The sequence below is a fragment of the Orcinus orca genome, chromosome 3, assembly GCF_937001465.1.
Source record: "Orcinus orca chromosome 3, mOrcOrc1.1, whole genome shotgun sequence".
In the NCBI taxonomy this organism is placed as follows: Eukaryota; Metazoa; Chordata; class Mammalia; order Artiodactyla; family Delphinidae; genus Orcinus; species Orcinus orca.
In genome coordinates, this window is record NC_064561.1 from 129,883,882 (window position 1) to 129,896,752 (window position 12,871).

Below are 12,871 nucleotides of genomic sequence, written 5' to 3' on the forward strand. Positions count from 1 at the left end.
AAAGGGAAGTTTATAAAAGGTTTGAGCCCTGATCACATCCCAGTGGGATGATGCTGTAAGATCCATCCATCACTGTATTTCCGTAAAAGGAAAGATGGGCTCCCAATAGCTAAGTCATTATAAGGAAGAAACCATTAACACTACAAAGGCCTTTACTGAATCTATGAAGGCAGAGGGAAAAAAAGCCCAGATAAGCTAGTTTTCCATTTGGGACCAGGAATAGGAGAACTAGTAGAAGGGGTAATAGATGCCATTTCTATCATTTACTTTTATCCTTGCAACCAGGAAGCAAGCACTTTTTAACCTTTTTTAGAATACCTGAGTGCATAATTTAACCTTACAAATAAGCCAAGTAGAAATGAACTACAAGCACTGTGTTAATCACTGATATTAGGCCAGAAGCCATTTTGCAATGGAATGAACAGTATAGATGTAGATTTATCTCTCTATATATTTTTTTACTTGTCTGAATTTTCTGTGATAAAGAAATAAAAAAGACAGTGCTCTTTTGAGGTAGTTCCTGATTATTGCAGTCTCCAAATATAGGCTAAGAACACCTCTTGGCATGAAAGCTGAAAAGGGGTTTTCAGCTATGCAAAATTTGTTGAACTCAAGGATTTTAAAGATTTCTCTGCCTCTGTGATTCAATGATTCTATTTAGCCTAATAGTCCATTCTGAGATGGTGAAAATAGCTGTTACATGTAATATATATAATAGATGGGTCTACAATGCAATCATATGGTCTCTGATCACTAGTACAACATGTATTTCTTGGCCTTTACAGATAACATTTATTGACTGTATAATGAATAAATACATAAGGTATTTGGTGGTTATTTCAGTAACAGCTCTTTGAAAATTAAAATGATCAGCTTACCTTCCAAAGTGTCGCTTCAGAGGAAGTCTTCCGATATCCTGGATAAAAGAAATCTGAGCTAAAAGAGATTTTTAAAAAGCTTTAAATAGACATTTCTCCAAAGAAGAATGGCCAAAAAGCACATGAAAAGATGCTTAAAGTCACAAATTGTTAGGAAAATGCAAACCAAAACCATGAGATACTATTTCACACCCCTTAGGATGGGTATTATCAAAACACCCCATAAAACAACAAGGTTTGACAAGGACGTGGAGAAAGCTGTAGAAATACAAAATGGTGTAGCTGCTGTGGAAAATGGTAAGGTAGTTCCTCAAAAAACTGAAAACAGAATTACTATATAATCAATTCCACTTCTGGGTATACACCCAAAAGAATTGAAAGCAAGATCTCGAAGAAACATCTGTATATCCATACTTATAACAACATTATTCATAACAGTCAAAACGTGGAAGCATATATATATATATGTATAGCTGATTCACTTTGTTATACAGCAGAAACTAACACACCATTGTAAAGCAATTATACTCCAATAATGGTGTTAAAAAAAAAAAGTGGAAGAAACTTGTGTCCAAAAACAGATGAATGGATAAACAAAATGTGGTAAATATATACAATGTAATATTATCCAGCCTTAAAAAGGAAGGAAGTTCTGACACATGCTATAACATGGATAAACCCTGATGACATGCTAAATGAAATAAGCCAGTCACAAGAAGACAAATATTGTATGGTTGCACTTAAGTGGGTACCTACGGTGGTCAAATTCATAGATAGAAAGTAGGTAGTGTTCGACTTCCCTGGTGGCACAGTGGTTAAGAATCCATCTGCCAATGCAGAGGACACAGGTTCGAGCCCTGGTCTGGGAAGATCCCACATGCCACGGAGCAACTAAGCCTGTGTGCCACAACTACTGAGCCTGTGCTCTAGAGCCCGTGAGCCACAACTACTGAGCCCATGTGCCACAACTACTGAAGTCCATGTGCCTAGAGCCTGTGCTCCACAACAAGAGAAGCCACCACAATGAGAAGCCCACGCATCACAACAAAGAGTAGCCCCTGCTCGCCGCAACTAGAGAAATCCCGTGTGCAGCAACGAAGACCAAACACAGTCAAAAATAAATAAATGAAATAAATACATTTTAAAAATAAAATAAAATAAAAAGAAGTAAAGGGAGCTATAATGACAATGACTCATCAAATAGGGAATATCAGTAAAGAGAAGGAAATTGCAAAAAAGAACCAAATGGAAATTCTGGACTTGGAAAGTACAATAACCAAAATGAAAAGTCCACTGCAGGGGCTCAATAGTAGATTTGAACTGGGAGAAGAAATAATCAGTAACCTGGAACATAGACTGATAGAGATTATGCAATCAAAGAGAAAACAGAATGAAACGTGAGATACCTGTAAGTATTCTAACAAACACTAATGGAGGACTAGAAAAGAGGACAGAGAAATGAGCAGAAGAAACATAAAATGTCTGAAATGACATAGTAAAGTGAAAGAAATGGGATAAAAATTGATGAATAAAAAGAAAAGCCAAGGGCTTTCCTGGTGGCACAGTGGTTGAGAGTCCGCCTGCCAATGCAGGGGACACAGGTTCGAGCCCTGGTCAGGGAAGATCCCACATGCCTCGGAGCAACCAAGCCCATGTGCCACAACTACTGAGCCTGCGCTCTAGAACCCGTGAGCCACAACTACTGAGCCCGCATGCCACAACTACTGAAGCCCGCGCGCCTAGAGCCCGTGTTCCACAACAAGAGAAGCCACCGCAATGAGAAGCCCGCACACCGCAAGGAAGAGTAGCCACTGCTCACCACAACTAGAGAAAGCTTGTGTGCACCAAAGACCCAACACAGCCAAAAATAAATTAAAAAAAAAAAAAAGTCAGACCACAAGACAAAAAAAAAAAAGCCAGAACATCCTATTTTTGACTAAATTTTATAAACCTTCAAAAGTCTGCAAATCAAACACTACCTTACCTTTTTAAAAATCCACTACACAATATGACTAGGATTTTTAAAAAACAGCTTTTTGATATGGAAAACTTAAGGGTTGTGATCCTGGAATCTGAACTTTCTAGTGGATATAATGATTCTCTAGGTGATTCCAATGTGAGTAATCCAAACCAATACTTCTCAAACTCCTCAAACATCTCCTGCATAAGAATCACCTGGAGGGCTTCCCTGGTGGCACAGTGGTTGAGAGTCCGCCTGCCAATGCGGGGGACACGGGTTCGTGCCCCAGTCTGGGAAGATCCCACATGCCGCAGAGCAGCTAGGTCCGTGAGCCACGGCTGCTGAGCCTGCGCATCTGGAGCCTGTGCTCCACAACGGGAGAGGCCACAACAGTGAGCGGCCCACGTACCGCCAAAAAAAAAAAAAGAATCACCTGGAGAATCTTGCTAATTGATCTTGCAGATCAATTCAGTAAGTCTTGGTTGAGGCCTGAGATTCTGCATTTTTCTCAAGCTTCCAGGTGATGCTGATGATTCTGGTCCAAGGAGACTCTTACTAATCAAACCGATTCATTGTCGCACAGCTAGGAGTGGGACAAAGAATGTGAATGGCTGTGCCAATGTAAGTTGGTGGCAGTAGTGCTGGGACTGAAGGAGCAGCCTGCATTGTCAGGAGATAGGTTATAGACATAGGAATTAAGTAAACAAGTAAATATATTTAGCAAAGTGGGAGATGGGTCCATATCTACTAAAAGGAACCAGGACTCATTGAGATTTCTAAGTCCATGTAGGGAGAGTATGAAATAATCCGGGAACACTTTGTATCGGAAAGAAAGTACACTAAGAGTAAAGGCACAGAGTTACCTTAAAGCAGCTTGCACTGGCCAAATCTGGACAATTTAAGTCCAAAATAAATAATGATAGAAACAACAGCTGAAAAAGCTCCAGAGTCTATACAAATATAAACAAACAAACAAACAAACAAATGGGGAAGAAGGCGAAGCAATACCTTACAGCAGAATTTATTAACACAAATACAGAAGGAATAATGCCATTAGAAAATCACTTGCCAACCATGACGGATTCAGGAAATAATTATCAAAAGATGCTATAACTAGTGGGTGAAATTTTAATGAGAAATAGGATATTTATATAGTCTCAAAGTGTCTCCCCACAAAACACTTAATAACTTTACATTGAAGAACCTGAGAGATGTTATCTTACCAAATAATAAAAGTTAACTTCACCAGCATGGTTTAAATAGACATCATATTCCCCTGATGTGATGCACTGAGAAGAACACAGCATCACTTCTGTGGTGTTCCTGCACAAAATATATATCCTAAATCCACTCATGAGGAATCCTCAGATAAACCCAAATTGAGGGGCAGTCCATGTTATAACAATCTGCTTCAGAAATGTAATGGATGAAGAAAGACCACAGTACTATTCTAAATCAAAGAAGACTAAAGAGATAGCAAGTAAGTAACTAAATGTATCATGTGATCTTGCATTGGATTTCTAGACAAGAGAGAACAAGTTTTTGTTGTTATTTTACAAAGGGCATTATTAGGACAATTGGCAAAATTTGAATGGAGTCTATAAATTACAAATGGAGTCTAATAATTAAACTATAAATTAGCAGTAATATATCAATGTTAATTTCCTGATTTTGATGTATATACTGTGGTTATGTAGGAGAATGTCCTTGTTTTCAGGAAGTACATGCTGAAGTGTTTAAGAATAATGGGCATAATGTCTGCACTTTACTCACACATGGTTCAGAAAAAAATACATATATTTGTGTACATGTGTGTATAAAGAAAAAGAATAAAAGGCAAATATGGTAAAAAATGAAACACTGAGGAATCTTGGTGAAGGATATACAAGAACTTCTTTGTACCATTCTTCTAATTTCTAAGTTTGAAATTACTTCAAAATAAAGTTTAAAAACTAGTATAACTTGGGATTTCCCTGGTGGTCCAGTGGTTAGGACTCCATACTTTCACTGCTGAGGACCCGGGTTCAATCCCTGGTCGGGGAACTAAGATCCCACAAGCCATGCAGCACAGCCAAAACGATAAATAAATAAAAACTAGTATAATCTAAAAATAATAGTCAAGGATAGGGAACTCTCTGGATTCTGACTCACAGATTAATCATTCCCATTGCTCAAAAGTCATCTCACTTCTGCCTGTAAATACAGAATATTTTAAATCTTTAGGTATCAATATTCTTAAAAGATGAGACTCTCATTGTATGAAGGCAGACATTTACTCTATAATCTTCTCTTCTGATAATTCATAAGGCAAACCCTATCTTTAAAATTTGAGAAGTTTTGGACTTTCCTGGTGGCGCAGTGGTTAAGAATCCACCTGCCAGTGCAGGGGACATGGGTTTGAGCCCTGGTCTGGGAAGATCCCACATGCCGCAGAGCAACTAAGCCCATGAGCCACAACTACTGAGCCAGCATGCCACAACTACTGAAGCCCGCGCACCTAGAGCATGTGCTCCGCAACAAGAGAAGCCACCACAATGAGAAGCCTGCCCACAGCAACGAAGAGTAGCCTCCACTCACCGCAACTAGAGAAAGCCCGCGTGCAGCAACGAAGACCCAACACAGCCAAAAATAATTAAAAAAAAAAAAATTGAAAGTTCAAAAAACACTTGAGAAGTTTGATGAGTTATGTAGTAGATTAGTAATACTTTCAATATTACACAAATTCTCTGTTCTACCTTGAAGATCAGCACCACAGACATGTGACCTAGGACTGTTAATGAAATGTGGCCCTTATGACACACATTAAAAAAGAGAAACAACTGATGGAAAAAATTGGTAAAGTTCAAAAAAAGGCAAACCTCAGTAGACATAAACTGGGCAAGTGTGTATCGCCAAAGACATACTAATTTTTTTTAGCATTATTTATAATTTCAAAACTTGGAAAGACAATGTAAATATACTATTAATAGATACTGCTTGTAATATTGAAATCAACCAAAATACCTATCAATAAGGTTGAATAAAATTATAAATTTTGAAAAAATATGAGTTAGATTTGAATATACTTTTGCATTGCTGCTGTTATAGACTAAATGCTTCTGTCACCCCAAATTCATATTTTGAAATCCTAACCCCTGAAGTGATGTTATTAGGAGATGGAGCCTTGGGAGGTGCTTAGGTCATGAGGGTAGAGCCCTCATGAATGGGATTAGTGCCTTTATATAAGAGAACCCAGAGAGAGCTCTCTTTTACTCTGCTCTTTACCATGTGAGAATACAATGAGAAGATGGCCATCTGCAAACTAGGAAGCAGGCCATCACCAGACACTGGATCTGCTGGCACCTTGATTTTGGACTTCCCAGCCTCTAGAGCTCCTTTGCCCTAATTATAAAATATGGAGCACTATGCATGATAAGTGACAAAAAAAATTAAAGTTTACATCTAACATTTGTATACGCACAGGAAAAAGTCTAGAAGAATTTACACCAATCTGTCAAAAGGAATTACGCGTGGTTATAGGGGACTTTCAATTTTTACTTTAGGTACTTCTTTATTATTTAATTTCTTTCTTTTTTAATCAAAAAGCATGTATTAATTCTGATTCAAAAAATAAAGGGGAAAGAAACTTACTGTCACTGGTACATAGGAATAAGTTGATCCACAAAAACATAATGTTATAAAACACTACTTCTTGGGGATAAGGAAAACCCATATTATTACCTTGATTTCTCATTGGAATGGTTAGCAAAGCAAGGTATGGCAACAGCTGAGTTTGGAGGCATAAAGCTGGTAAGCAGAAGTCAGAAAAAAGTGCTTTTGCTGCCAGGCAATTTTCCCGATACTGCAGAGAAGGAAAAACATGGTGAAATGAAAAATAAAAATTTAAATATGGATATTTGTCCCTAGACTAAGTTTATTATATCACAAAGTATGTGGGTTTATATGCTACAAATATACTCTAAGAGTTTACCTGATCAGTCCCTTTTTTTTTTTTGGCCACGCTGGGCAGCTTGATTAGTCCTTTATAACTGTCCTAGCATTATCTAACAAAGCATTTTATCTACACAACTATTTTTCACTTGATATAACAGCAATAAGAACAAGACTTAAGGTAGAAGAAAAACAAACTTAAAAATCAAAGGACTTCTGTTTATGAGCATACACATATCACAAATTATGTGAGGATATTGTTTCTCAATGAAAGAAGGTATTTTCTTCAGTTAAGAGAAGGCACTATGTTACAGTGATGATAAGAGAAGTATGATCTCTGCCTTTCAGGTGCTCACAGTCTTAGATCATTTATATGTAACAAATGCGAAATTAATATACATGCTATAAAGCGCAAAGCAAGTCAATAAGGGACATAAATTGCTTAAAAGTAATGAAATTCTCCAAGAAATCCACTGAAAATTTTCTTAGGTAATGAATGATAGGTTCATATGTAGCCATATGAATTTAAAACTGGAAGACATCTTAGAGATGACCTAGTCCAGGGGTCACAAATTCAGATGCTATAGGAGTCAGGCAGTTAATAGAAATCAGTGCAGTGGAACAGCTTGGGGAGGTGGTACTGACCACTCCCATCACCAAGGGGCAGATTATACTTGGCTTGAGTAGACTACTGCCATGTAATATATGGACCAGTGTTGCCTTACTTCCAATTTTTTTTTTCAGGAGATTGCAGAAATTCTGAAGCCAGAAATCTTTATCTGAGTTTTAACTATTATACTAGTTTTCAAAGATTGGCAATTCATTTAAAAAAATCTGTGTGTAGGTTGTATTCAACTTGTGAGCCACCTGTTTTTGACCTCTAAATAACTCAATCCTCCATATTTATAGCTGTGGAAAATAATGGCATATTAAGTGAAATAACTTGTGCAGATGGTTAGAGGTAAAGCCAGGATTTATTTTCAACTGAAACGAAAATATAATTACAACTATAGGCATACCTCAGGGATATTGTGGGTTCAAGTTCCAGACCACTGCAATAAAGTGAGTATCACAATAAAGCAAGTCACACAAATTTTGTGGTTTCCCAGTGCATATAAAAGTTATGCTTGGGACTTCCCTGGTGGTCCAGTGGTTAAGACTGCGCTCCCACTGCAGGGGGGCACAGGTTCAATCCCTGGTCAGGGAACTAAGATCCTGCATGCCATTCGGCGTGGCCAAAAAAAAAAAAGTTATGCTCACACTAGACTATAGTCTCCTAAGTGTGCAATAGCATTATGTCTAAAAAACAATGTACATACTTTAATTAAAAAATACTTCATTGCTAAAAAATGCTAACCATCACCTGAGCCGTCATCCAGTCATACTCTTTTGCTGGTAGAGGGTTTGAAATATTGCTAGAATTATCAAAATGTGACACAGAGACACGAGGTGAGCAAATGCTGTTGGAAAAACGGTGCTGATAGACTTGCTTGATGCAGGATTAACACAAACCTTCAATTTGTAAAAAACGCATTACCTGTGAAACGCTTTAATAAAGTAAAGTACTATAAAACGAGGTAGGCCTGTATACTTTGATTCCAATAAAATAGGTATATGCTTTCAATTTTTGAGCGCTTTTTCCTTAAAAAAATGACTAAGCATTTAAGACGACTGTCCTTTTTATGTTTTATCATAGCTCTAAGAAAACTGTGGGCCTTAGCAACTATTTCTCATTAAGAATGAAAGACCATTTTTCTTTTTCAATTAAAAGAAAAAACCAACTTTACTGAGATATAATTCACATACCATAAATAGTTCACTCTTTGAAAATGTACAATTCTTTTTTTTACCTTTTTATTTATTAGAAACCATTGGGGTTTATGCAAGGGTCGAAAACTTGATCCTCCTCCTTGGCAATGAGCAAATCCTCGGGCTTTGTTGGAATGTATCACACCTCTCGTAGCTATAGATGTACTATATTCCCTGAGTAAAGAGCGCGTCTAGAAAAGGAGACAAGATGTGAAATAAAGAAAATAAGAGACTTATAAAACAGTACTTATTGGTACTACTGACCCCAAAAAAAGGCTAATCATATTTAGTTACTGTATGTTCATGTTTTTCAACCTCACCACGCCCTAAAAATAATAGTGCTACAAAATTTTGAAGAAAATTCAACTGCGACATAATAATCAAACGCTATGAGTGAATATTAACCGGATGTTGGATGGAGGTGGTGGAAATAACTTTAAATACATTTTTGAGATAACTGGGGAAACAGGAATAAGGACAGTATATTATGGAATTTATGTTTATTTTCTTAGGTATGATAATGCTATTGTGGTTGTAATAGAGCAATGTCCTTATGCATGCTTAAGTGTTAAATGTTGTGATGCTACAATTACTTTCCAATTATTTAGCCAAAACAAGTGTGTCAATACAAATTAAGCAAATGTGGAAAAATGTGAAAAACTGGTGAACAAAAGCTAAAGGTATTCAGGTATTCATTGTGTATTCTTTCTATTTGTCAACAGGTTGGAAAATTTCAAAATAAAAAAGAAGCAATATAAAAAAATTAAGCAAATGCAACTGCTGAATAATGAAACTCTAAATATATAACAGAAACTGTATCATAACTGTTTAAATGATGGAAATATGGCTAGTGTGACCAGGGAACTGAATTTTTTTTTTTAATTTTTGTTTTGGCTGTGCTGCATTTTAGCTGTGGCATGTGGGATCTTTAGTTGCAGCATGCAGGCTTCTTAGTTGCGGCATGCATGTGGGCTTCTTAGTTGCGGCATGCCTGTGGGATCTAGTTCCCCGACCAGGGATCGAACCTGGGGCCCCCTGTATTGGGAGCACAGAGTCTTACCCACTGGACCACCAGGGAAATCCCTGAATTTTTAATTTAATTTAAATAGCTCCAAGTGTCTAGTAACTACTATACCAGTCAGAGCAGAGTTAAACTGTTAAGAAAAAATACAAACTTTATAGTGAATAATTTCAAATGTGCAAATAAATAAATTTAAAAACCATCAGAAAGTATAGCAAGAAACACAGGGGACTTCCCTGGAGGTTCAGTAATTAAGATTCCACGCTTCCACTGGAAGGAGCATGGGTTTGATCCCTGGTCAGGGAACTAAGAGCACATGCCACGCAGCGTGGCCAAAAAAAAGAAGAAGAAGAAAAGATAGAGGCACAGTTCCTTTCCTTCTGTCTACTTTTCAATGGTTGTCAAGTTTTCCGACTATGTATTAGTTTTATAATCAGAAAATAACTTTAGAAAAAATTAGTGTATGTTATCATAGAAAAATCAGATTCACTGCTGAAGTTTCACTGGGTTGGATGAATTAATTTTGTCATAGTTATTAAGAAGTTACTTAAAATAATGTCAAATCGGGCTTCCCTGGTGGCGCAGTGGTTGAGAGTCCACCTGCCGATGCAGGGGACACGGGTTCGTGCCCCAGTCCTGGAAGATCCCACATGCCGTGGAGCGGCTGGGCCCGTGAGCCATGGCCGCTGAGCCTGCGCGTCCGGAGCCTGTGCTCCGCAATGGGAGAGGCCACAACAGTGAGAGGCCCGCGTACCGCAAAAAAAAAAAAAAAAAAAAAAAAAGTCATATCAGTATGAATAAAAGTAAACTTTCTTTCTCAATTCTGAGGAAATAGTCATAAACAAAAACATTTAAGTCAAATGGTCTTACATTCCAGTCACCACTGAGGATATCTGCAAAACTCAGAAATTCACTGGCTCTCACAAGATCATCCACTTCTGTGAAGAAATCTATGTAGTTCTGATGAAGATATAAATTAAATAATTCTCCTGGCATGTGTGACATTTCTACTACTTCCTATAAAAAGAAGTATATATAATTTTGGTAAAAATTCAGTGGTCATATTTATATGGACACATATTTAATATTAATAGTATACAGCCTGTAAATAGTACTAAGTGTTACCTCAGGTTGAACAAGCAATGTATCCCGCTCATACTCTGATAAATGAGAAGGCAATCGAGGTGAGCCTAATTCTGTTACAGATGCTCCTATTAAAAAAAATGTCTGGAGTTATTAAAAATAACACCACCTTTATGTAATTATATAGCACCTCTCATTTGAAGATTTTTCAACAGTTGGTTTTAATGTTTAATCCCACTCATAATCCAAAAATACTCTATCTAAATATATTTTTCTGCTATGTCTTTCTTAGGCCCTGCCAAAGAGTATCTGACCTAGTCCTAGCTCTTTCTTGTAACTGAACCAAATATATGACATTTAAAAAAATGTATTTTATTTCAATTATAAGATAATAACAGATTTTTTTTAAATGTATAAGGTTTTCTTACGTTTACAATATAGTATTTTCCCCAAAGCTCTGAAGAGAAAAAGAGAAACATCTTTGCCACCAATAGCTTGGACCTCTTGATTTTCAAATATCCTATCAGGTTTTTGTCTTCCTTTTGATTTTGACAGCACAGCATCTGATTTTAATGAAGACGTTCGTTTTTTCCTTGGCCATAAATTGTTCTTTCCTAAATAATATACACCCAAGAAACAATGTTTAAAATAAAATTAAAATATAAAAATTAAAACTGAGAACATTTCAGATATAGTTACACTAGGTATTTTAATTTAAATGTTTTTCTAATAAATAATTATGAAGTATACAGAGTCAGAGTCCTCTTTCAGTTACTAAACTATTAAAACGAACTAAAATGTCATCTAAAAGTACGTCATGACACAGATTTCAAATTTTCACATACACAATGACATACTCTAACATAGTCATATCACCTTGGTTTCTCATGGTGTTAATGGCAAGGTACTATTCTTGCTGCATGGTATGTACTAACTAATTTAGTCCTCATAACAACCCTATCAGAGGAGAACTATTATTATACAGAGTAAAGAAATGAGACGTAAAGAGGTTAAATAACTGGCTAAAGGTCAGCAGCTAGTAAGTGATTTGAATCCAGACAGTCGGGTTCTGCAATCCATGCTTAACAATGATGCTATATTACTTCTTTACTGATTTGGACAGTCTCCAATTTATGAATATGCCCGTGTTCAAATTTCACTTGGAAATCTACTTTTTAAAACTCAGGGACTCCCTGGTGGTGCAGTGGTTAAGAATCTGCCTGCCAATGTAGGGGTTCCATCCCTGGTCTGGGAAGACCTCATATGCTGTGGAGGAACTGAGCCCGTGTGCCACAACTACTGAAGCCCGGGTGCCTAGAGCCCATGCTCCGCAACAAGAGAAGCCACCACAATGAGAAGCCTACGCACCGCAACAAAGAGTAGCCCCTGCTCGCAGCAACTAGAGAAAGCCCGTGCACAGCAACAAAGACCCAATGCAACCAGAAATAAATAAATAAATAAATAAATTTATAACAAAACAAAAACAACTCAGAATGCATGACTTCAGAAAACCAGCCTGGAGTATTAGAAAAACATAGGATCTAGGTTTGAATCCTACTATTGTCTATCTCATTAGGCTGGTCTGAGAATTAAATGAAAAAAAATATAATTGCTAATACAGTTCCTGACCCACTATTATTTTCTTCCCTCTGAAATTTCTAAGCTCAGAGCAATAACGTTATAAATGGTAGTTAGGATCCCAAACTGACCCATCCCTAATTCTAGTAGTGAACCTAAGCACAATTTACATTTATGTTTCTACAGCAAGAAGCAGAATTCTGGTTTCAGTTGTGTTAAGATGTCTATTTCTGTAGAGTTATTTTGAAAAACAAAGATGTAACTAAATGAACAGGTTACACTTGTGGGTAGAAACTAGGATTTCACGTGGATTTTGAGAGCTCCAAAGAGCTTTTAATTTTTTAAGGTCAATTCCTCAATGTTAAGCATCATGTAGGTCACTTGTTAAATGTTTTCTGATGAAAACTGTATGCAGTAAACTATGATCATTAAGAGCAAAAATCAACTCATTGCTATTAGTGGGGCTCTTTACTATAACATGACTAGGGACCCCTTTTATATATTAACAAGTAGAAATGCATTTGTTAAACATATCATATATGAACTATTATTAAATTCATTAACAGCTGGCCATTTGAGCACTGAATGTGTGTCAAGCACTGGAATAAACAC

General features: G+C 36.9%; 1 protein-coding gene across 6 annotated transcripts in view; it reads right to left on the reverse strand.

Annotated features, from left to right (window-relative positions):
• RAD17 (RAD17 checkpoint clamp loader component) overlaps positions 1-12,871 on the reverse strand; it is a 31,701-nt gene that overhangs the window by 2,062 nt on the left and 16,768 nt on the right. For 2 of the 6 annotated variants that reach the window (XM_004270779.3, XM_033429948.2), the window contains 6 exons: positions 11,110-11,295; positions 10,724-10,809; positions 10,469-10,615; positions 8,619-8,768; positions 6,559-6,679; positions 879-936 (listed from right to left, as the gene is read on the reverse strand). In XM_004270779.3, the coding sequence (XP_004270827.1) occupies positions 879-936; positions 6,559-6,679; positions 8,619-8,768; positions 10,469-10,615; positions 10,724-10,809; positions 11,110-11,295 (748 nt within the window). The remainder of the gene's footprint in view (positions 1-878; positions 937-6,558; positions 6,680-8,618; positions 8,769-10,468; positions 10,616-10,723; positions 10,810-11,109; positions 11,296-12,871) is intronic. The other 4 variants (XM_033429947.2, XM_033429950.2, XM_033429949.2 and 1 more) reach the window with 4 other exon arrangements.